Source organism: Cheilinus undulatus, linkage group 5, assembly GCF_018320785.1.
Source record: "Cheilinus undulatus linkage group 5, ASM1832078v1, whole genome shotgun sequence".
NCBI lineage: Eukaryota > Metazoa > Chordata > Actinopteri > Labriformes > Labridae > Cheilinus > Cheilinus undulatus.
This window is the reverse complement of record NC_054869.1, coordinates 2467262-2490782: the sequence shown is the minus strand read 5'-3', so window position 1 is coordinate 2490782 and position 23521 is coordinate 2467262. Positions and strand designations below refer to the sequence as shown.

At 40.2% G+C, this 23521-nt stretch overlaps 1 protein-coding gene across 4 annotated transcripts in view; it reads right to left on the bottom strand.

Annotated features, from left to right (window-relative positions):
• Positions 1 to 9140: 9140 nt before the first annotated feature.
• ppm1f (protein phosphatase, Mg2+/Mn2+ dependent, 1F) overlaps positions 9141 to 23521 on the bottom strand; it is a 29376-nt gene continuing 14995 nt past the window's right edge. For 3 of the 4 annotated variants that reach the window (XM_041787176.1, XM_041787175.1, XM_041787178.1), the window contains one exon: positions 9141 to 13178. In XM_041787176.1, coding sequence (XP_041643110.1) covers positions 12793 to 13178 — 386 coding nt within the window. In that variant the 3' untranslated portion in view covers positions 9141 to 12792. The remainder of the gene's footprint in view (positions 13179 to 23521) is intronic. The other variant, XM_041787179.1, reaches the window with a different exon arrangement.

Sequence of the window (23521 nt, the reverse complement as noted above, 5' to 3'; positions counted from 1 at the left end):
ATATGGACTCATCAGTCAAACAAACGTGCACTACAGAGCTGTGAAACAGAATCAGTCTCATTCCTGATTTCACTGTTTTTCTTGCATGTTTGTCACCCTTCAAATGTTTCACATCATCAAACTCATTTTAATATTAGTTCATATTAGACAAAGATAATGCACAGGCATTATGCACAGAAGGAGAGGAACTACTGGGCTTTGTATTGAAAATGTAAACAGCAGCTGTAAACACAGGCTCTAAATCATTCTTCATGATGTGGCCTCAATATTTCACTTTTATTTACAGCCACAAGTGTTGATCCAAAATACACCGCTTTCCATATTATTATGCAAATGACATTGTTCTCTTATTTTCCTAAATATTAATGCAAATGACAGTCAGAACATTTTTCAAGTCATCAGCCGTTAGAACATTATTCCAATGTTTTTGAACAGACTTTATAATGATAACCATTATTTTTAAAAAATAAAAATCTCAAAATGCATTGTTCCACGTTATTATGCAAAAAAGAGTTTTAAAAGATTTTATAGGTTGTAAAGACCTAAAAACGGCCAGTCATTGAATTTGCAGCATTAGGAGGTCATATTTACTGAAATCAAAGCTATTTCAATCAAAATCATCTTAACAAGCCAAGTTACATGTTAACATAGGAGCCCTTCTTTGATATCACCTTCACTATTCTTGCATCCATTGAACTTGTGAGTTTTTGGAGAGTTTCTGCTTGAATATCTTTGCTAGATGTCAGAATATCTTCCCAGAGCTGCTGTTTTGATGTGAACTGCCCTCACAGATCTTTAGCTTGAGGATGCTCCAAAGGTTCTCAGTAGGGTTGAGGTCAGGGGAGGATGGGGGCCACACCATGAGTTCCTCTCCTTTTATGCCCATAGCAGCCAAAGACACAGAGGGATTCTTTACAGCACGAGATGCTGCAAAGAAATGCATGAAGATCATTTTGCTACAGAAGGCATGGTCCTTCTTTTTGTACCATGGAAGAAAGTGGTCAGTCAGAAACTCACATTTTCACACCATCAGGGACCCTAAGGGGCCTACCAGCTCTCTCCTCATGAATCTGGCCCAGAACATGACTCTGTCCCCTCCTTGCTGATGTCACAGCCTCATTGGGACATGGTGACCATCCACCAACTATCCTCTACTCCTCCACCTGGACCATCCAGGGTTGCACGGCACTCATCAGTAAAAGAGACAGTTGGAAAATGAGTCTTCATGTATTTCTGGGCCCACTGCAACCATTTCTGCTTGTGAGCATTGGTTAGGGGGGGCTGAATAGTAGGTTAATGCATGACTGCGAGCCTCTGGAGGATACTATACCTTGAGGTTGGTGGGACTCCAGAGGCACCAGCAGCCTGTTTGGTGCTTTGTAATGACATTTTAGCAGCTGCTCTCAGAAACCTTCCTCATTATGCCTTTATCTGCATGAACCCACCTGTGCTCTGAATCAGCCACAAATGTCTTCTCTGTTAACATGTAACTTGGCTTGTTAAGATGTTTTTGATTGATATAGCTTTGATTTCAGTAAATATGACCTCTTAATGCTGCAAATTCAATAAATGACCATTTTCAGGTCTTTACAACCTCTAAAAGGTTTCAAAATTCTGTTTTGCATAATGATCCAAAAGTGCATTTTGAGGTTTTTATTTTTTTTAAAATAATGGTTATCATTATGAAGTTTGTTCAAAACATTTGAATTATGCTCTAACGGCTGATGACTTAAAAAAAATGTTCTTGCATTTGCATTAATATTTAGGAAAATAAGAGAACAATGTCATTTGCATAATTTTGTGGAAAGCGGTGCAGAGAAGGGAGAGAAAAATGTTCTTTAAATGATCTCATAGCAAACTTGAACCCAGATTACACTGATAATTTCAATGTGGATTCATGATGTGACCAGATCACTTCATGATAAATCTCAGTAGAATCCAGCAGACAGAGGAAAACAGCTTTATATCTTTCAATGAAATGTTTTCTCTGATAACGGAGGAGAGTGAAGCAGAGATTAGAGCTGAGTCAGCTGTTTCAGTTTCTCACAGCCATCATCTCTCCTGGGTTTCTCTTCCTCTCTGTGATGAGGGGAATCTCCCACAGTGGGACTGATGCAACAGGAAGAGGAAATCAAGGACAGAGTGGACTGACTCAGTTCATACAGACATGAGTCAGACTGTTTAGACCAGGCCAACTGTAAGACATGCAGCTGAAACAAGGACCACCTGTAGTCCTGACTGGGCCGCTGAAAGAGTCAGCTAAGGGGCCCCCTCTAAAGCTGAGATTTTATTATCAACACAGTTTCATAGCTGAAAAGTCCCCCTTACATTAACAAATGTTCAAGATTAGGCAGGCACTCTGACACATCATCTACTAGCTCTATCAACAGTATTTTTCTGCTGTAAACTCAGTTTACTTCTCACAATTAGTTGTTTTCATGAGAAAGAAAAGACTCTGAACATCTTTAAACAGGAGGATTTAATGAGGGAACTACATTTAACTTCAATGATTATCAGAGTATGGAGATTTGTTCACAGTGTCAGTGAGTCTTTAGATCAACACAACCAGGGGCGGAGCTAGGTGTTGCCATCATTAGGGGCCCAGCCCAAGACTAGGGGGTCCTGGGGCATTCTCTCTGTGAGATTTTTGCTGCTTTACGGAAGTTATTTTTGGGGATTTTAAGCCATTGTAGTAATTCTGACTGCTATTTTTAATTGTAGTCTCAGTCTTTGTATTTAGATTAAATGCCTTTTAGTTTAGTCACATTTTAGTCATTTCTACCATTTATAGTTTTAGTCCATAAAAAGTCCTCACATTTTAGTCGTCACTTTTAGTATTTATTCTCTTGCCTAAATCTGGTACCAAAATGGTTTGGTGTTAACTGATCTATTCCTCTCTGACTCACTCTGCTCTCTCTTTTTCCTCTAAGTGTAAATTCTCTCCCTTTCTCTTTCTGCTCCTCTCTTTTGCTGCTGGATGGATGTTTGCTCCACTGAAAGAAGAACATATCAAAACAAGGAGTTTGTAGATTAATGACCATAATATTAGCATTAAAGAGCAGGTTCTGTCTATCCTAGTCAGTCATATCAACTCTTGGCAGCTCTGCTCTCTTTTCTTCTTTACTTTTTTCTGATCAACAGTTTCTGCTTCTGTCTCTCTTTGTCTTCATTTAAAACCAGCAGTGACTTCACTTCCTACTCTCTGCTTCCTCTCTTGTTCTTTTAGGATTTTCTTCATGTTTCATGATTCCTTAAATCTCTACAGAACCTCACCCTTTTCACTAATCTTTCTCCTCTTCTCCTCTCTTAGCTCGTCACACATTCCCTCCTCCTTTCTTTTCCTGATGTCTGTTTCTCTCCTTCCAGGAGAATCTTGTTCCTCTGTGAAGGGTTTTCAGTCCTTTCCTCATCTTTTCTTCAGAACTGTCCTTCACTCAGCACCATCATTTGTTTTATCCTCCCCTTAACTCTGAAACTTAGAACCACCAAAAGGTGACCCACTTTGTACCTGTAAGTAGCGAGGCATGGAGATTTACTTCAGACATGTGTGGGGGCTCTGGGGGTCCTCCCCCAGCAATCTCTGAGCTCCAAAAGCTTTATTGCCTATACTGTGGTGTGTTTTGCACCAGGTTTACTGAAAATGAAGTGGCTAAATGAACTGTGAGTTGAGGAAAATCCTCAGGTTAACCGTTTCTACATGATTGGAATCAATAAGGTCAGACTAAATCACCCTAAGACAAAAACTAACCCTCTTCTAGAGTCTTAAAGCCACATAAAAAAGTGTCAAAAAATGGTGAAAACTGACTAAAAGAAGTGGTAAAAATGGGTAAAAAAAAGCAGCAAACACTGGAAAAGTGACAAAAATGGTCCCAAATTGGCAAAAATGGGGAGAAAAAGTGGCAAAAATGGTCCGAAAGTGGCAAAAATGGGGAGAAAAAGTGGCAAAAATTGGGCTAAAAGAGGCAAACACTGGGAGAAAAGTGACAACAAACAGCAGAAAGTGACATAAAATTGGGAGAAAAAGTGACAACAAAGGGCAGAAAGAGGCAACAAAAATGAGCTACAGGTGGCAGAAATGGTCCAAAAGTGTCAAAATTGTGGCAAATTATGAGTGAAAAGTGACTAAAATGTGGCATAAATCAGATAAAAGGTGGGGGAAAAAGGCAAAAAGCATCAGAGTGTGGCAAAAATCAGATATTAGTGGCACTTAATTGCAAAGGCATCTGAAATGGGTGAGAAGTGGCAAAAAAGGCAAAAGAGGGAGCAAAATTTTCAAAAAGCAGGATGAAAGTTTCAAAAATGGGCTAAAAGCAGTAAAAATGAAAAAGAAGTAGCAAAAAATTGTAAATAAGGGCAAAAGAAATATACAGACAAAAATAAAGGTTGACGATAAAAGACTACTGTTTACTGCAGGCCAAGAGTGGTCAACAGAAGCAAGCAAATGCTTGCACAAATTCAAACATTTCCCGGCCAACCAATTTAAAGGACGCCTTTTGAAGTACTGTTTTCTGTCCACTGGCTCAGAATTAGAATGTGACGCTTCTGCTTGAATGGCAACTTCAAGGTCTGTGGCCATGACATGGTGGACGACAAAGAAAGATTCTTGTTGAGATTCTTGCTGAATTTCCACTGGCTCCACCTGAGGAAGTCCCTCATCTGTGTTCTGATTGTTTCTGGACAAATAAAAACATTAGCATTTCCACAAAGTCCTGGTTCCCTAATGGTCCATTGGCTAGGGCTCAGCGTCTCCACTGCTGTGGCCTGCGTTCGATTCCCAGTTGGGGAGTGTTGATTTGATGCAGTAATGTACTCTTCAACAGCCTTTCCTTCTTGTCTGCCTTTGTCCCAATGCCCTGTTCAATGCCTTGTTTCCATATCATCAAATGATCATGGAATTCACACTCAACATGTCCAGAGCAAGTTTCTCCTGAGTGGCCCAGAGTTTGAAGCACATAAGCTTCAGTAAAAGACCAGAGGCCTGTACGACGAAGCTGGATTTTCTCTCATCGAGACAACTTCAGGATTAACCCTGGATAGCTAACCTGCTCCGGAACAGGTTATGTTCTGGATACGAAATCAGCGAGTATAAAAGCACCGCCTCATGGCCCATCAGTTCTCTTGGAAAATGGTCTACCCATTCTTAGAAGATCCTGTAGACGTTGGTGCACGGATCGTGAGAAAAACGCTTAGGAGAAAGAATATTTAGGGATAGATGATAGATAAATTCCTGTGATGTCATCCATACAACAGAGACAGTGTGGAGAGATAAAGCCTTGTCACTTGCCACTTTGATGTATGTTTTTAGTGGAATGCACAACTACTCGTGCCGTCACGGGGAGGAATTAATATTACAACACAAAATTGGCTGAGGAAGCTCTGCCCCAAACATCTGTGCTGTAATAAAGTGAAACTGTGTGATCAGAGTGCTGTCCGTTTATATTGTCCGCTGAATTAATATTTTATAATCTGACGAATATACGCATTACCAGAGTTGGCAATTTTCTGCCAGCTTTCCTTCCTGGTTTTTGCTGCAGCGACAGTGTTGCTTCTGGCCTGGATGATTGATTTAAAATTTCTCATATTTTTTAAGAATGATTGTCTGTTCCTCCATTGAGAAATATGCTGCTCTGCAGGGTTTCTCCATGTTTGCGATTGGTCGGACGCTGCAAACACCATGTGAGCACGCACTGATCCAGATTGGAAAACCCTGGGTGCACTTACAGAGTTGATAACCAGCTTCGTTGTACAGCTGATCTGGATTGCAAATGTCTTGATAAGTCAATCCAGCTAGTGGAGAGAAATCCTGACATTGTTTATCCAGCTTCGTCGTACAGGCCTCTGGCCAAGAGTGGTCAACAGAAGCAAGCAAATGCTTGCACAAATTCCAACAGGTTCATAAATCCCCTTGCATAACAGCTGTAAAAAAGCTTTCAAGTTCCCAGGACGACTGTATTGCCATGTTTGATGCTTTTAAGCTTCCATTGAGGCGGTAATGATCACTGGTGTTGCAAAAGTTGGTCAAAGGTTCTATATCAAGCTTCAGTTGGATCTTCCAGGAGTTTCCAACAAATCTGAAATGCTTCAGCAGTGTTGTTGGCAAAATGGTTTATTTGTTTACAGCGAGAGTTGTTTCACTCATGTGGCTAGGATTAAGTGCTCTCACTGCCACGGCCTGTGTTCAATTCCTGGTCAAGCATCCCCCTCCCGCACATCCTTGTATTGAAAGCACATTCCCTGACCGGGAATCGAACCCCGGCCACGGCAGTGAGAGTGCCGAATCCTAGCCACTGGACCAGGGGTTAGGAACCCACAACTCCAGAGCCGCATGAAGCTCTTTTGCTCTTCCCAAGTGGCTCTCTACAGCTGTGCCACATTTAAAATAAAGGAAAAAATTTTACATTAGGCAAATATTTTTTGTAATGCTATATAGAGATAGTTCTGTATATTTTTTTCCAGAACAACGTAGCTCTTTCATTCACTTCTAATTGTATTTTTACAAATAGGCCTATTTTATCAACTTAAAACTGCGTCATGGCCACATACCTTTGCTCAGTCAGCTATGTCGATAGACAAAGGCTTGGGCGAACCTTCATTGGAAGCATCAAATATGTTTTGAGGCTCTTCAAATATTTTCTGGAAGGGGGTTCTGGCAAACATGGCTATTTCAACCAAAAAGGTTCCTGACCCCTGACCTAAAGCCATGTGGGGGACACACCAAACGTGGGGACACGCCAAACATGTGGGGGACACACGCCAAACATGTTGAAGAAGGTGCTTTGGTCAGATGGGACCAAAACTGAACTTTTTGGCCTAAACACAAGGAGCTATGTGTGGCAGAAAACTAAAACTGTACATCACCCTGAACACACCATCCCCACCGTGAAACATGGGTGTGGCAGCATCATGCTGTGGGGATGCTTTTCTTCAGCTGAGACAGGGAAGCTGGTCAGCTTTGATGGCAAGATTGATGGAGCCAAATACAGGGCAATCTTGGAGGAAAACCTGTTAGAATCAGCAAAAGACTTGAGATTGAGACAGAGGTTGATCTTCCAGCAGGACAATGGCCCTAAACATACAGCAAGAGCTACAATGAAATGGTTTAGACTGAAGCATATTCATGTGTTAGAATGGCACAGTTACAGTCCAGATGCTCTCTATCAAATCTGACTGAGCTTGAGCTATTTCACAAAGAGGAGTGGGCAAAAATTTCAGTCTCTAGATTTGCAAAGTTGGTAGAGACATACCCCAAAAGACCTGCAGCTGTACCTGCAGTGAAAGGTGGCTCTACAAAGTATTGACTCCAGGGGGCTGAATACTTTTGCTCAACACACTTTTCAGATTTTTATTTGTAAAAAAAAAAAAAAAAAAAATTGAAAAGCCATGTATAATTTTCCTTCACTTCACAATTATTCACCACTTTATGTTGATCTATCACATGAAATCCCAATAAAATATATTTACGTATATGGTTGTAACGTGAGGAAATGTGGAAAAGTTCAAGGGATATGAATACTTTTGCAAGCCACTGTAGAAGGAGCATGGGAAAATACAGACAGATGTAGACATGTGGAAAAATATTTGGTACCCTTCTGTTAAAGAAAGACAAACTCACAATGGTCACTGAAATAACCTGAAACTGACAAACGTAATGATAAATGAAAAAAAATTGTGAAAATTAATCAAAGTCAGACTTTGCTTTTGAATTGTGGTTCAACAGAATCACAAAAAAAAAAACCCAACTAACTAATGAAACCTGGACTAAAGTGATGGAACCCATTAACTTAATATTTTGTTGCACAACCTTTTGAGGCAATCACTGCATCAGGGTATGTCTGGAACTCTCTGCACTTGTCCCAGGTATTTTGGCCCACTACTGGCGATCAAACTGCTCCAGCTGTCTCAGGTTTGAGGGTTTTGATACAAGATACAACTTGTTTGAAACAAGTTAATGTTCATCCCAGCCTCTAAATCAGGGATGACTCAGTCACAGCAGGGGCCAAACTGTGAATTTGGATCTAATCTGAGGGCCCTAACTGGGTCAAAATTTCCCATAAACTGTCAACCTCATCTTCATCGGTAACGAATTATAGGGAAAAATGTAACATTGATGATAAATGATTTTATGAAAAAAAAGTCAAAAATTCACGGGTCATCATGGGTTTAAAAGGTCAAAATATGAGATAAAAAAATAAAAATTTAACAGAAAAGGTCAATTTTTGGGATTAAAATTATATTTAGGAGTTGACAAGGTCAACATCTGAGAAAAAAAATCTACATCAAGAGTTTAGAAGGTGAAAATATGACATAATATTAAAAAACAAGAGTTTTAAAGGTCAAATTATAAAATAAAATTATAAATCGTGAGATTTTAATGTCAAAATATAAGACAAAATGAAAAATACTGAGTTATGAAGGTCCAAAGGTGAGATAAAAATTTGAGATTGTAAGTCAAAAAGGTTATTATTCATGATTAAAATACAAATTTAGGAGTCGAAAATATCAATATGTATGAAAAATTTCAAATTCATGAGTTTAAAACATCAAAATATGACTTAAAATTAAAATTGTGAATCTAAATGGTCAAAATATGAGATAAAAGTCAACATTATGATTTTAAAAGGTCAAAATATATATAAAAAAAATCAAAATCAAAACTTTAAGTCAGAAATGAAATGAAAACACTCCTAACAGGATAAGCGGTATAGAAAATGGATGGATGGATGGAAATGAAAACACAATTTCTTTTCCACATTCCTGACTTTTTATCAAATTATTTTAACTCTTTACTCTTTCTAATTCTTATGACTTAAAAATGATATTTTCAATCATCAAAGTTAAGTTTACATCATATTACTGGAGGAAATGTGCAGATCTCATTCTAGTGGGCCAGTTATATTAAAAATGTGGTAGGATCTGGTGGGCCAGGTGTAACTGTGCCACGGGCCGGATTTGGAGCCCGGGCCTTGAGTTTGACACCCCTGCTCTCAATCCTTAAACTAAACATAGATGAGGACCTGAGTTCTACAGAAAGAAAATCATTCATAGTTTCACCAAACTCATGGTGTTTATGAATGTTTTATCTTAAATACTTTTCAGAAGGCTTATTGTTTTGCTGGAAGGAACTAGGATCGTCACTCAGCTTGTTGTGAACCAATCAGGCTTTTATTTCAGAAACTTATACAAATGTGTAACTTACGAGTTAATGGAGCAGAGAAAACAGACCACTGTGTGGTCTTTTCAAGGATACACAATATTACAATGCTTTTTATCATAACAAAGTCAGTACAGATGGGAATATTGACATTTTTAAGAAGGCATGATTAAGTAACAATATGAAAAAATCAAATACTGTAAGACATAGTGCAGCAAAGAAGCTTATGTAGTTTGGCACAACACTGCTGTATCATTAAAACACTGGTCCAGTTTGAGTCTCTGTCATTTTGTTCCCACTAGTACACACAAAGATCCAGTTTCCTGTCATTAATGCAAGTTTGACTATTTCATTGTGCTCTCTGCACCGTACACTGTGAAAAATTCTAAAAGGGCTACAAGGCTTGGCGAGAGAAAACACCTGCTTTAACTCTTTAAGGCTGGTGGGCAGAATTCAACTTTTCCTCTCCGACTGCTAAAACCTTGGCAAATAGACTTGTATAGCCCTTTTCTAGTCACTAAAAACACGTTTACGCCACAGGTCACACCTACCCATTCACTCCACATTCATACCCTGATGGCATTGGATTAGATTCTATGTAGATTTGGCCTTCAGTTTGGCAAATCCGATGCACACTCATTCATACACCACAGATGTCTTGTCACATTAAACGTGACTGCAGGAGCCTTCTGGTTGTGGCACAACCGCCTGTACCTACTGAGCCACAGTCGCCCCCTACCACCCTAACCTTCCACTGCAGTCTGTGGTGGACAGTAAATCAGTATCAATACTGCCACCAGCATTAATCCCATCACATGGACAACAACAACAACGCACATTTTGCTGACACCCAAGGAAAATTCAGTGTCACCTACAGCTCGCTCTACTAACCATGGTGGATGGTAAACAGAAGAAGTGTATGGCAGCATTTGAAAGACGACAGCTCAGACTGAGTCCTGCTCTTCTCTGTTTCACTCCGATGCTGAAAGAGCAGAGGCAGACACACTCACTGTTCAAACAGCACCACCCCCATCATTACTGGACAACCAAAGCACAGTGCCATCACATGATGCTGAAGTGGCTAAACTGTATTTTTGACACGTTCTATATTTGACCAATGAGGCCTACATCATCAGCAGTAGTTCTGTCTTGACTTTTAGAGCATCTTCACACATACAGGCAGTGCTGCTGCTGGAAACAGACACAAACTTTTAAGGCATTTGTTATTAACATGCACATTACACATGATGGTTATTCATAGAGAAACCGTGGCTTACTTTAGAGAGAGAGAGAGAGAGAGAGAGAGAGACAAATGCAGACATGGCATATTTGATATTTTGGTTGTACGACTCCAGACACTTCACAGTGAGAGCAGAAATGCGAGCAGAATAAACAACTTGGGTGGATTGTTTTCCTTTGTAAACAGTCAGACAACATCCTAAATTACCATGACAACAGCTGAAATGACTTTCTGATTCACCCCGCTATGATCAAGGAAATAAATAAGCAGGAAATATTCCTATCCGCGGACCTGCAGCTGACACAGAGGTGATGCTGTTTGTGTGTTTGGGACAGAGAGATGTAACGGGACAGAGAGAGAGAGAGATGGGGGGGGGGGGTATGACTGGAGACACTTCACCCTGAGTGTGTGAGACTTTTTAAAAAGGAAACTCCGTGGGTTTCTGGCACAGTCCGTCCCAGCTTCAGTCGCACAGTGCGACCACACAACTCGTGTGCAATGGTTGTTCATCGTAAGTGATTCAGTCGTACAGTATGAGATAACATTCTGCCACGACTGGCTTGAAATCACAGTGTATACCTGGCCTAAGGCAAAGTAGTTTTAGGTTTAAGTTCAGAGAGAAACAGTGGTGCACATGGATTAAAAGCCTCAATCTAGAGTCTGAAGGGGCAGAGTCGGACAACGCTCACACATGGTCCATTAACACCAAGTGGTCTGGCTTGGTCCAGTCCTGTTTGTCACAGTAAACCAGATCTTTCTTGTCTTTCCACAGCTGTCTGTCCAGCGTCACTTGCTGTGATGTCTGTGTCTTTTAAGAGACCAAATCATTTAGCTCAGCTAAGCACTGACAGACAGTCTTTAGGCTCCGGAACTGTTACCAGTACCAGTTTGGATTTTTAGATGTGGATAAAATTAAAAAAAGAAACTGAAAGAAAGAACAGAGTGATTCATGAATGACATATAATGCCTGTCTTTTACCCTACAAGGTTTATTTTCTTAAAAGTAAACCAGCATTTCCATCTACGAGGGAGAAAAGCTGTTAAAGAGGCTCAGCTAGCCCCTTAGCTCAGTCCTAGACTTTTCTGGACTGTTGTCCCCCTTCATCTGTCATTAGTGACTTGGATCACCTTCTCTCCTGGTAAATTGTTTTGACCTGAGGTCAAAATAATTTTGTAGGGCTCAGAGCCAGTGGATGTAGAAATGTTCTGATGATAACTGCAGTGTGCAGCGCCACCTAGAGCTTCAACGGACTAACTTTGCCGTCTCAGTTCTTCACTTCCTGCCCCACATCTGTCATTAACGGGTAATCAGGACCACATGACTGCAAACATCCTATTAAGTCACATCCTATTAATTAAGAATAACAAACGTGCAGTCTGATTATTTGAATCAGAGGTGCCTCATAATACTGATAATGCACAGAGAACATGATAAGAGCATCAGCTTGTGAATAAATAAAACAGAAAGCATAAAGACAGTTAAAGTAACAGACTCGTCAGAACACTTGAGTTGAGGTGATGCTAGCCTGTCATGACTGGGAGAACCTTTTCACTACATTCTTATCTCTACTGACTCCATTTTCAAAATGATTTGTTTATACTGATATTTTTAACACTTAGGTTACAGCAATGTAACATTACACATCAAGTTACATAAGATGGTTATTTTCTGCACATTTGGGACACTATCACATTAAAGAGCTTTAAAATCTGCTGTGTTTTAGTGTGTCCTAACAGCACGCAAGTTCAGATATCACTCTGCATCAACAGCAAGCTACTTCTGTTATGTAAATATTTAATTCTCTGCCCTGTAAATGTTAAGTCCTTCCTTAAACAGGTGGCCAATTGATGCTTTTATTTTGAAGGTGAAGAGACAAAAGTGTGGTGCTTCATATTTCTGAGCCTTTGACCTCTGTGTTAAAATAAGGCGGAGTTTAAAATTCTTAACACTGATATCATTAATGCACAACTATCCCCATTAAAAAAAAAACAAAAAAAAAAAACAAAAAAAAAACAAAGCTAAGTAGCGGTTTTGAATGAGGAAAATGAAAGAAAATCCAGGACATTTTCCTGTATGACACTCCTGGAGCCTCATTAGTTTTCCTTGTTCCTCGTCCATGTCAGTGCTAGCGACAAAACAGAATATAGAAACAGGGTGTTGAGGTAAAACCTGGGCTCTGTATTGCTCACCTGCTGTTAGGACACTCTAATAAACACTTGGCATAAAGCTCATCTTGTTGCTGATGCTCCTTCCTGTTAGGACACGCTGCATTTGTTTCTGATTAGTATCTATTGAGCTTAAACTGTCTGCAGGATTTTTAACACCACCTCAGGACATTAAAATCATGAAGACATGAATCAGTAGCTTGGCACAGTGGTGTTTGTGCTGCAGACCTCCCCCTTCACTGCCGTGGTGTATCCTGGGAGGCGGAGTTCTGCATAGCTTGTGCTGCTCCTTTGGTGGAGTCTTGATTGAGCAGCTGGAGAGGTGGATGCAGGAACACCAGCATCACTGTGATGTTATCACTAGAGCCGGCCGCCTTCGCATGACCTACCAACCGCTGGGCGACTCTCAGTCCAACAGCATCATCAGACTGATCCAGCGGAGCGTCCTCCTCTGGGTCATCGGGCTGCTGGAGAGCATCCAAGACCAGACCTGGGACCTCTGAAGGGGAGACTGCATCGAAGAAGCCGTCACACGCCAAAAGCAGGTAGTCCTCGTCCCCAAGGAGCTGAGTTGTGGAGCAGTCAGCGTCCCCAGAGACATACGGCTTCTGGTCAAAGTCACCTGGAGAGGGAGCGAGGAAGATTTAACAGCAAAAAACAGCCAATCAATGCAGCTGAAACCCCCATAATACTCCTGTTCTAAGGGATAAAATGTATTTGTAAACAGCCTCAACCCTCAGTCTCAATGCTAGAATAAATAAAGTCAAATAAAAATCAAGTGCAGTGGTTCTGAAGAAAGATGATTATAGGAGCATTTATGGTTTGACAAAATTCCTCGTTCTATAAAGATTAAAATTCACATGAGCCAGTGTAAATGTCTGCACGGAAATGTCTAGAATGCTTCCTTAAGGGAATTGGCTGCAGTTTCTTTAACGTTCAAAAAAGGGCACCAACAGCCCGCAGATAGTGTCTCCATAAATTAAAATAATTCCAAATTTTCTGTATTTGATCCACATTTTCCTCCTTACTGCACGTACAATAGTGACACTCTTTCAAGTTGAGTAGTTTCTCATCTTTGATGTAAAAATGTAGACATTTGCTGTTTTAATTGAAGTGGGATTGTATTAGGTATTTGTCAACTGCATGCATAGATGCACTTTACTGATCCCAAACTGGAAAACTACTGTGGTTTTACCCACTGGAGAAGTCTGTTAGGTCAGGCCCTTTAAGGAGAGAAACAGGCTGGGGTGTAATGCTAAACTACATCAGTACAGACTGTTATTATGTTACAATGTCCTTTAGCAGGCGCTTTCATCCAAAGCGACATACATTCAAGAGCAAGAACAACACAAGCAAAGATCTAGACAAGAAGAAACAACATCAGTAAGGGCCACAAAGCGCTTCAAGTCCAATTGGACGCAGGTGCTGCCATGCAGTGTTAGAGGTAAAGTACATAACGTATACAACTCTTTGTTTATTTTTTACAAACATCAACAACCAAAACGTGAGATCTCTCATCATCAACATCCATTAAATTATCATCACAACACTAATGACCAAAGTACCAGTTGCTGGGTCACTCACAAAGAGCTGGGCATAAAAATCCCAGAAGTAGTGCAGGACAGTGCAAGCCAACTGTAGTTGGGAGACTCATTCTACCACTGGAGACAACAGAGGAGAATAGTCAAGCTAAGACTCATTCTACCACTGGAGACAACAGAGGAGAATAGTCAAGCTAAAACTCATTCTACCACTGGAGACAACAGAGGAGAATAGTCAAGCTAAGACTTATTCTACTACTGGAGACAACAGAGGAGAATAGTCAAGCTAAAACTCATACCATCACTGGAGACAACAGAGGAGAGTAGTCTAGTACCCATACTCATTCTACCACTGGAGACAACAGAGGAGATTAGTCTAGATAATACTCATTCTACCACTGGAGACAACAGAGGAGATTAGTCTAGCTAAAACTCATTCTACCACTGGAGACAACAAAGGAGAATAGTCTAGCTAAAACTCATTCTACCACTGGAGACAACAGAGGAGAATAGTCTAGCTAAAACTTATTCTACCACTGGAGACAACAGAGAAGAATGTTCAAATTAAAACTCATTCTACCACTGGAGACAACAGAGGGAGAATAGTTAAGCTCAAACTCATTATAACACTGGAGACAACAGAGGAGAATGGTCTAGATAAGACTCATTCTACCACTGGAGACAAAAGAGGAGAATAGTCTAGATAATACTCATTCTACCACTAGAAACAACAGAAGAGAATGGTCTAGATAATACTCATTACACCACTGGAGACAACAGAGGAGAATAGACTAGATAATACTCATTCTACGACTGGAGACAACAGAGGAGAATAGTCAAGCTAAAACTCATTCTACCACTGGAGACAAAAGAGGAGAGTAGTCTAGCTAAAACTCATTATAACACTGGAGACAACAGAGGAGAATAGTCAAGGTATGACTCATTCTACCACTGGAGAAAACAGAGGAGAATAGTCTAGAAAAAACTCATTCTACCACTAGAAACAACAGAGGAGAATGGTCTAGATAATATTCATTCTACCACTGGAGACAACAGAAGAGAATACTCTAGATAATACTCATTCTACCACTGGAGACAACAGAGGAGAATAGTCAAGCTAAAACTCATTCTACTACTGGAGACAACAGAGGAGAATAGTTAAGCTAAAACCCATTTTACCAGTGGAGACAACAAAGGAGAATAGTCTAGATAAGACTCATTCTACCACTGGAGACAACAGAGGAGAATAGTCAAGCTAAAACTCATTCTACCACTAGAGACAACAGAGGAGAATAATTTAGCTAAAACTAATTCTACCACTGGAGACAACAGAGCAGAATAGTCAGGCTAAGATTCATTCTTCCACTGGAGACAACAGAGGAGAAAAGTCTAGATAAAACTCAATATAACACTGGAGACAACAGAGGAGAACAGTCCAGATAATACTCATTCTACCACTGGAGACAACAGAGGAGAATAGTCAAGCTAAAACTCATTCTACCACTGGAGACAACAGAGGAGAGTAGTCCAGCTAAAACTCATTAAAGCGCTGGAGACAACAGAGGAGAGTAGTTTAGATAATACTCATTCTACCACTGGAGACAACAGAGGAGAATAGTCTAGATAATACTCATTCTACCACTGGAGACAACAGAGGAGAATAGTCAAGGTATGACTCATTCTACCACTGGAGACAACAGATTAGATTAGCCTAGCTAAGACTCATTCTACCACTGGAGACAACAGAGGAGAATAGTCTAGCTAAAACTCATTCTACCACTGGAGACAACAGAGAAGAATGGTCAAATTAAAACTCATTCTACCACTGGAGACAACAGAGGGGAATGGTCTGGATAAGACTCATTCTACCACTGGAGACAACAGAGGAGAAAAGTCTAGATAAAACTCATTCTACCACTAGAAACAACAGAAGAGAATGGTCTAGATAATACTCATTACACCACTGGAGACAACAGAGGAGAATAGACTAGATAATACTCATTCTACGACTGGAGACAACAGAGGAGAATAGTCAAGCTAAAACTCATTCTACCACTGGAGACAAAAGAGGAGAGTAGTCTAGCTAGAACTCAGTATAACACTGGAGAAAACAGAGGAGAATAGTTAAGCTAAAACCCATTATAACACTGGAGACAACAAAGGAGAATAGTCTAGATAAGACTTATTCTACCACTGGAGACAACAGAGGAGAATAGTCTAGAAAAAACTCATTCTACCACTAGAAACAACAGAAGAGAATGGTTTAGCTAAAACCCATTATAACACTGGAGACAACAAAGGAGAATAGTCTAGATAATACTCATTCTACCACTGGAGACAACAGAGGAGAATACACTAGATAATACTCATTCTACCACTGGAGACAACAGAGGAGAATAGTCAAGCTAAAACTCATTCTACTACTGGAGACAACAGAGGAGAATAGTTAAGCTAAAACCCATTTTACCAGTGGAGACAACAAAGGAGAATAGTCTAGATAAGACTCATTCTACCACTGGAGACAACAGAGGAGAATAGTCAAGCTAAAACTCATTCTACCACTAGAGACAACAGAGGAGAATAATCTAGCTAAAACTCATTCTACTACTGGAGACAACAGAGGAGAATAGTCAGGCTAAGACTCATTCTTCCACTGGAGACAACAGAGGAGAAAAGTCTAGATAAAACTCATTATAACACTGGAGACAACAAAGGAGAACAGTCCAGATAATACTCATTCTACCACTGGAGACAACAGAGGAGAATAGTCTAGATAATACTCATTCTACCACTGGAGACAACAGAGGAGAATAGTCAAGGTATGACTCATTCTACCACTGGAGACAACAGAGTAGATTAGTCTAGCTAAGACTCATTCTACCACTGGAGACAACAGAGGAGAATAGTCTAGCTAAAACTTATTCTACCACTGGAGACAACAGAGAAGAATGGTCAAATTAAAACTCATTCTACCACTGGAGACAACAGAGGAGAATATTTAACCTAAAACTCATTATAACACTGGAGACAACAAAGGAGAATAGTCTAGATAAAACTCAATATAACACTGGAGACAACAGAGGAGAACAGTCCAGATAATACTCATTCTACCACTGGAGACAACAGAGGAGAATAGTCAAGCTAAAACTCATTCTACCACTGGAGACAACAGAGGAGAGTAGTCCAGCTAAAACTCATTATAGCGCTGGAGACAACAGAGGAGAGTAGTCTAGATAAGACTCATTCTACCACTGGAGACAACAGAGGAGAATACACTAGATAATACTCATTCTACCACTGGAGACAACAGAGGAGAATAGTCTAGATAATACTCATTCTACCACTGGAGACAACAGAGTAGATTAGTCTAGCTAAGACTCATTCTACCACTGGAGACAACAGAGTAGATTAGTCTAGCTAAGACTCATTCTACCACTGGAGACAACAAAGGAGAATAGTCTAGCTAAAACTCATTCTACCACTGGAGACAACAGAGGAGAATAGTCTAGCTAAAACTTATTCTACCACTGGGAACAACACAGGAGAATAGCCTAGATAAGACTCATTCTACCACTGGAGACAACATAGGAGAATAGTGTAGATAATACACATTGTACCATTGGAGACAACAGAGGAGAACAGTCTAGATAATACTCATTCTACCACTGGAGACAACAGAGGAGAATTGTCAAGCTTTAACTTATTCTACAACTGGAGACAACAGAGGAGAATAGTCAAGCTAAGAGTCATTCTACCACTGGAAACAAAAGAGGGGAATAGTCTAGATAATACTCATTCTACCACTGGAGACACAAAGGAGAAAAGTCTAGATAAGACTCATTCTACCACTGGAGACAACAGAGAATAGTGGAGCTTAAAGTCATTCTACCACTGGAGACAACAGAGGAGAATAGTCTAGATAAGACTCATTCTACCACTGGAGACAACAGAGGAGAATAGTCTTGATAAAACTCATTTTACCACTGGAGACACAGAGGAAAATAGTGTAGCTAAGACCCATTCTACCACTAGAGACAACAGAGTAGAATAGTGAAGCTAAAACTCATTCTACCACTGGAGACAACAGAGGACAATACTCTAGATAAGACTAATCTACCACTGGAGACAACAGAGGAGAATAGTCAAGCTAAGACTCATTCTACCACTGGGAACAACACAGGAGAATAGCCTAGATAAGACTCATTCTACCACTGGAGACAACAGAGGAGAATAGCCGAGCTTAAACTTATTCTACCACTGAAAACTACAGAGGAGAATAGTCTACATAATACTCATTCTACCACTGGAGACAACGGAGGAGAATACTCTAGCTAAAACTCATTCTACCACTGGAGACAACAGAGGAGAATAGTCAAGCTAAGACTCATTCTACCACTGGAGACAACAGAGGAGAATAGTCAAGGTATGACTCATTCTACCACTGGAGACAACAGATTAGATTAGCCTAGCTAAGACTCATTCTACCACTGGAGACAACAGAAGAGAATAGTCTAGCTAAAACTCATTCTACCACTGGAGACAACAGAGAAGAATGGTCAAATTAAAACTCATTCTACCACTGGAGACAACAGAGGAGAATACACTAGATAATACTCATTCTACCACTGGAGACAACAGAGGAGAAAAGTCTAGATAAAACTCATTCTACCACTAGAAACAACAGAAGAGAATGGTCTAGATAATACTCATTACACCACTCGAGACAACAGAGGAGAATAGACTAGATAATACTCATTCTACGACTGGAGACAACAGAGGAGAATAGTCAAGCTAAAACTCATTCTACCACTGGAGACAAAAGAGGAGAGTAGTCTAGCTAAAACTCATTATAACACTGGAGAAAACAGAGTAGAATAGTTAAGCTAAAACCCATTATAACACTGGAGACAACAAAGGAGAACAGTCTAGATAAGACTTATTCTACCACTGGAGACAACAGAGGAGAATAGTCTAGAAAAAACTCATTCTACCACTAGAAACAACAGAGGAGAATAGTTTAGCTAAAACCCATTATAACACTGGAGACAACAAAGGAGAATAGTCTAGATAATACTCATTCTACCACTGGAGACAACAGAGGAGAATACACTAGATAATACTCATTCTACCACTGGAGACAACAGAGGAGAATAGTCAAGCTAAAACTCATTCTACTACTGGAGACAACAGAGGAGAATAGTTAAGCTAAAACCCATTTTAACAGTGGAGACAACAAAGGAGAATAGTCTAGATAAGACTCATTCTACCACTGGAGACAACAGAGGAGAATAGTCAAGCTAAAACTCATTCTACCACTAGAGACAACAGAGGAGAATAATCTAGCTAAAACTCATTCTACTACTGGAGACAACAGAGGAGAATAGTCAGGCTAAGACTCATTCTTCCACTGGAGACAACAGAGGAGAAAAGTCTAGATAAAACTCAATATAACACTGGAGACAACAGAGGAGAACAGTCCAGATAATACTCATTCTACCACTGGAGACAACAGAGGAGAATAGTCAAGCTAAAACTCATTCTACCACTGGAGACAACAGAGGAGAGTAGTCCAGCTAAAACTCATTATAGCGCTGGAGACAACAGAGGAGAGTAGTCTAGATAAGACTCATTCTACCACTGGAGACAACAGAGGAGAATAGTCTAGATAATACTCATTCTACCACTGGAGACAACAGAGGAGAATAGTCTAGATAATACTCATTCTACCACTGGAGACAACAGAGGAGAATAGTCAAGGTATGACTCATTCTACCACTGGAGACAACAGAGTAGATTAGTCTAGCTAAGACTCATTCTACCACTGGAGACAACAAAGGAGAATAGTCTAGCTAAAACTCATTCTACCACTGGAGACAACAGAGGAGAATAGTCTAGCTAAAACTTATTCTACCACTGGAGACAACAGAGAAGAATGGTCAAATTAAAACTCATTCTACCACTGGAGACAACAGAGGAGAATATTTAACCTAAAACTCATTATAACACTGGAGACAACAAAGGAGAATAGTCTAGATAAGACTCATTCTACCACTGGAAACAGCAGAGAATAGTCTAGATAAAACTCATTCTGCCACTGAAGACAACAGAGGAGAATATTTAACCTAAAACTCATTATAACACTGGAGACAACAAAGGAGAATAGTCTAGATAAGACTCATTCTACCACTGGAGACAAAGAGGAGAATAGTCTAGCTAAGACTCATTCTACTACTAGAGACAACAGAGGAGAATAGTGAAGCTAAAACTCATTCTACCACTAGAGACAACAGAGGAGAATAGTCTAGATAATACTCATTCTACCACTGGAGACAACAGAGGAGAATAGTCTAGATAAGACTCATTTTACCACTGGAGACAACAGAGGAGAATAGTCAAGCTATGACTCATACTACCATTGGAGACAACAGAGGAGAAAAGTCTAGCTTAAACTTATTCCACCACTGGAAACAACAGAGGAGAATAGTCAAGCTAAGACTCAATCTACCACTGGAGACAACAGAGGAGAATAGTCAAGCTTAAACTCATTCTACCACTGGGAACAACACAGGAGAATAGCCTAGATAAGACTCATTCTACCACTGGAGACAACAGAGGAGAATAGCCGAGCTTAAACTTATTCTACCACTGAAAACTACAGAGGAGAATAGTCTACATAATACTCATTCTACCACTGGAGACAACGGAGGAGAATACTCTAGCTAAAACTCATTCTACCACTGGAGACAACGCAGGAGAATAGTCTAGCTTAAACTTATTCTACCACTGGAGACAACAGAGGAGAATAGTCTAGATAAGACTCATTCTACCACTGGAGACAACAGAGGAGAACAGTCAGGCGAAGACTCATTCTACCACTGGAGACAACAGAGGAGAATAGTCAAGCTATGACTCATTCTACCATTGGAAACAAAAGAGGAGAATAGTCTAGATAATACTCATTCTACCACTGGAGACAACAGAGGAGAATTGTCAAGCTTTAACTTATTCTACAACTGGAGACAACAGAGGAGAATAGTCAAGCTAAGAGTCATTCTACCTCTGGAAACAAAAGAGGAGAATAGTCAAGATAAGACTCATTCTACCACTGGAAACAGCAGAGAATAGTCTAGATAAAACTCATTCTGCCACTGAAGACAACAGAGGAGAATAGTCTAGATAAGACTCATTCTACCACTGGAGACAACAGGGGCGAATAGTCTAGATAAGACTCATTCTACCACTGGAAACAGAAGAGAATAGTCTAGATAAGACTCATTCTACCACTGGAGACGACAGAGGAGAATGGTCTAGATAAGACTCATTCTACCACTGAGAAAACAGAGGAGAATAGTCTAGATAAGACTCATTCTACCACTGGAGACAACAGGGGCGAATAGTCTAGATAAGACTCATTCTACCACTGGAAGCAGCAGAGAATAGTCTAGATAAGACTCATTCTACTACTGGAGACAACTGAGGAGAATAGTCTAGATAAGACTCATTCTACCACTGGAGACAACTGAGGAGAATAGTCTAGATAAGACTCATTCTACCACTGGAGACAACAGAGGAGAATAGTCTAGATAAGACTCATTCTACCACTGGAGACAACAGAGGAGAATAGTCTAGATAAGACTCATTCTACCACTGGAGACAACAGAGGAGAATAGTCTAGATAAGACTCATTCTACCACTGGAGACAACAGAGGAGAACAGTCAGGCGAAGACTCATTCTACCACTGGAGACAACAGAGGAGAATAGTCAAGCTATGACTCATTCTACCATTGGAAACAAAAGAGGAGAGTAGTCTAGATAATACTCATTCTACCACTGGAGACAACAGAGGAGAATTGTCAAGCTAAGAGTCATTCTACCACTGGAAACAAAAGAGGGGAATAGTCTAGATAATACTCATTCTACCACTGGAGACACAAAGGAGAAAAGTCTAGATAAGACTCATTCTACCACTGGAGACAACAGAGAATAGTCGAGCTTAAACTCATTCTACCACTGGAGACAACAGAGGAGAATAGTCTAGATAAGACTCATTTTACCACTGGAGACAACAGAGGAGAATAGTCAAGCTATGACTCATACTACCATTGGAGACAACAGAGGAGAAAAGTCTAGCTTAAACTTATTCCACCACTGGAAACAACAGAGGAGAATAGTCAAGATAAGACTCAATCTACCACTGGAGACAGCAGTTGAGAATAGTCTAGATAAGACTCGTTCTACCACTGAGACAGAGGAGAATAGTCAAGACAAGACTCATTCTACCACTGGAGACAACAGAGGAGAATAGCCGAGCTTAAACTTATTCTACCACTGAAAACTACAGAGGAGAATAGTCTACATAATACTCATTCTACCACTGGAGACAACGGAGGAGAATACTCTAGCTAAAACCCATTCTACCACTGGAGACAACGCAGGAGAATAGTCTAGCTTAAACTTATTCTACCACTGGAGACAACAGAGGAGAATTGTCAAGCTTTAACTTATTCTACAACTGGAGACAACAGAGGAGAATAGTCAAGCTAAGAGTCATTCTACCACTGGAAAAAAAAGAGGGGAATAGTCTAGATAATACTCATTCTACCACTGGAGACACAAAGGAGAAAAGTCTAGATAAGACTCATTCTACCACTGGAGACAACAGAGAATAGTCGAGCTTAAAGTCATTCTACCACTGGAGACAGCAGAGGAGAATAGTCTAGATAATACTCATTCTACCACTGGAGACAACATAGGAGAATAGTGTAGATAATGCACATTGTACCATTGGAGACAACAGAGGAGAACAGTCTAGATAATACTCATTCTACCACTGGAGACAACAGAGGAGAATAGTCTAGATAATACTCATTCTACCACTGGAGACAAAAGAGGAGAATAGTCTAGCTTAAACTTATTCTACCACTGGAGACAACAGAGGAGAATAGTCTAGCTTAAACTTATTCTACCACTGGAGACAACAGAGGAGAATAGTCTAGCTAAGACTCATTCTACCACTAGAGACAACAGAGGAGAATAGTCTAGATAATACTCATTCTACCACTGGAGACAACAGAGGAGAATAGTCTAGATAATACTCATTCTACCACTGTAGACAATGGAGGAGAATAGTCTAGATAAGACTCATTCTACCACTGGAGACAACAGAGGAGAATAGTCTAGATAAGACTCATTCTACCACTGGAGACAACAGAGGAGAATAGTCTAGATAAGACTCATTCTACCACTGGAGACAACAGAGGAGAATAGTCTAGATAAGACTCATTCTACCACTGGAGACAACAGAGGAGAATAGTCAGGCGAAGACTCAATCTACCACTGGAGACAACAGAGGAGAACAGTCTAGATAATACTCATTCTACCACTGGAGACAAAAGAGGAGAATAGTCTAGCTTAAACTTATTC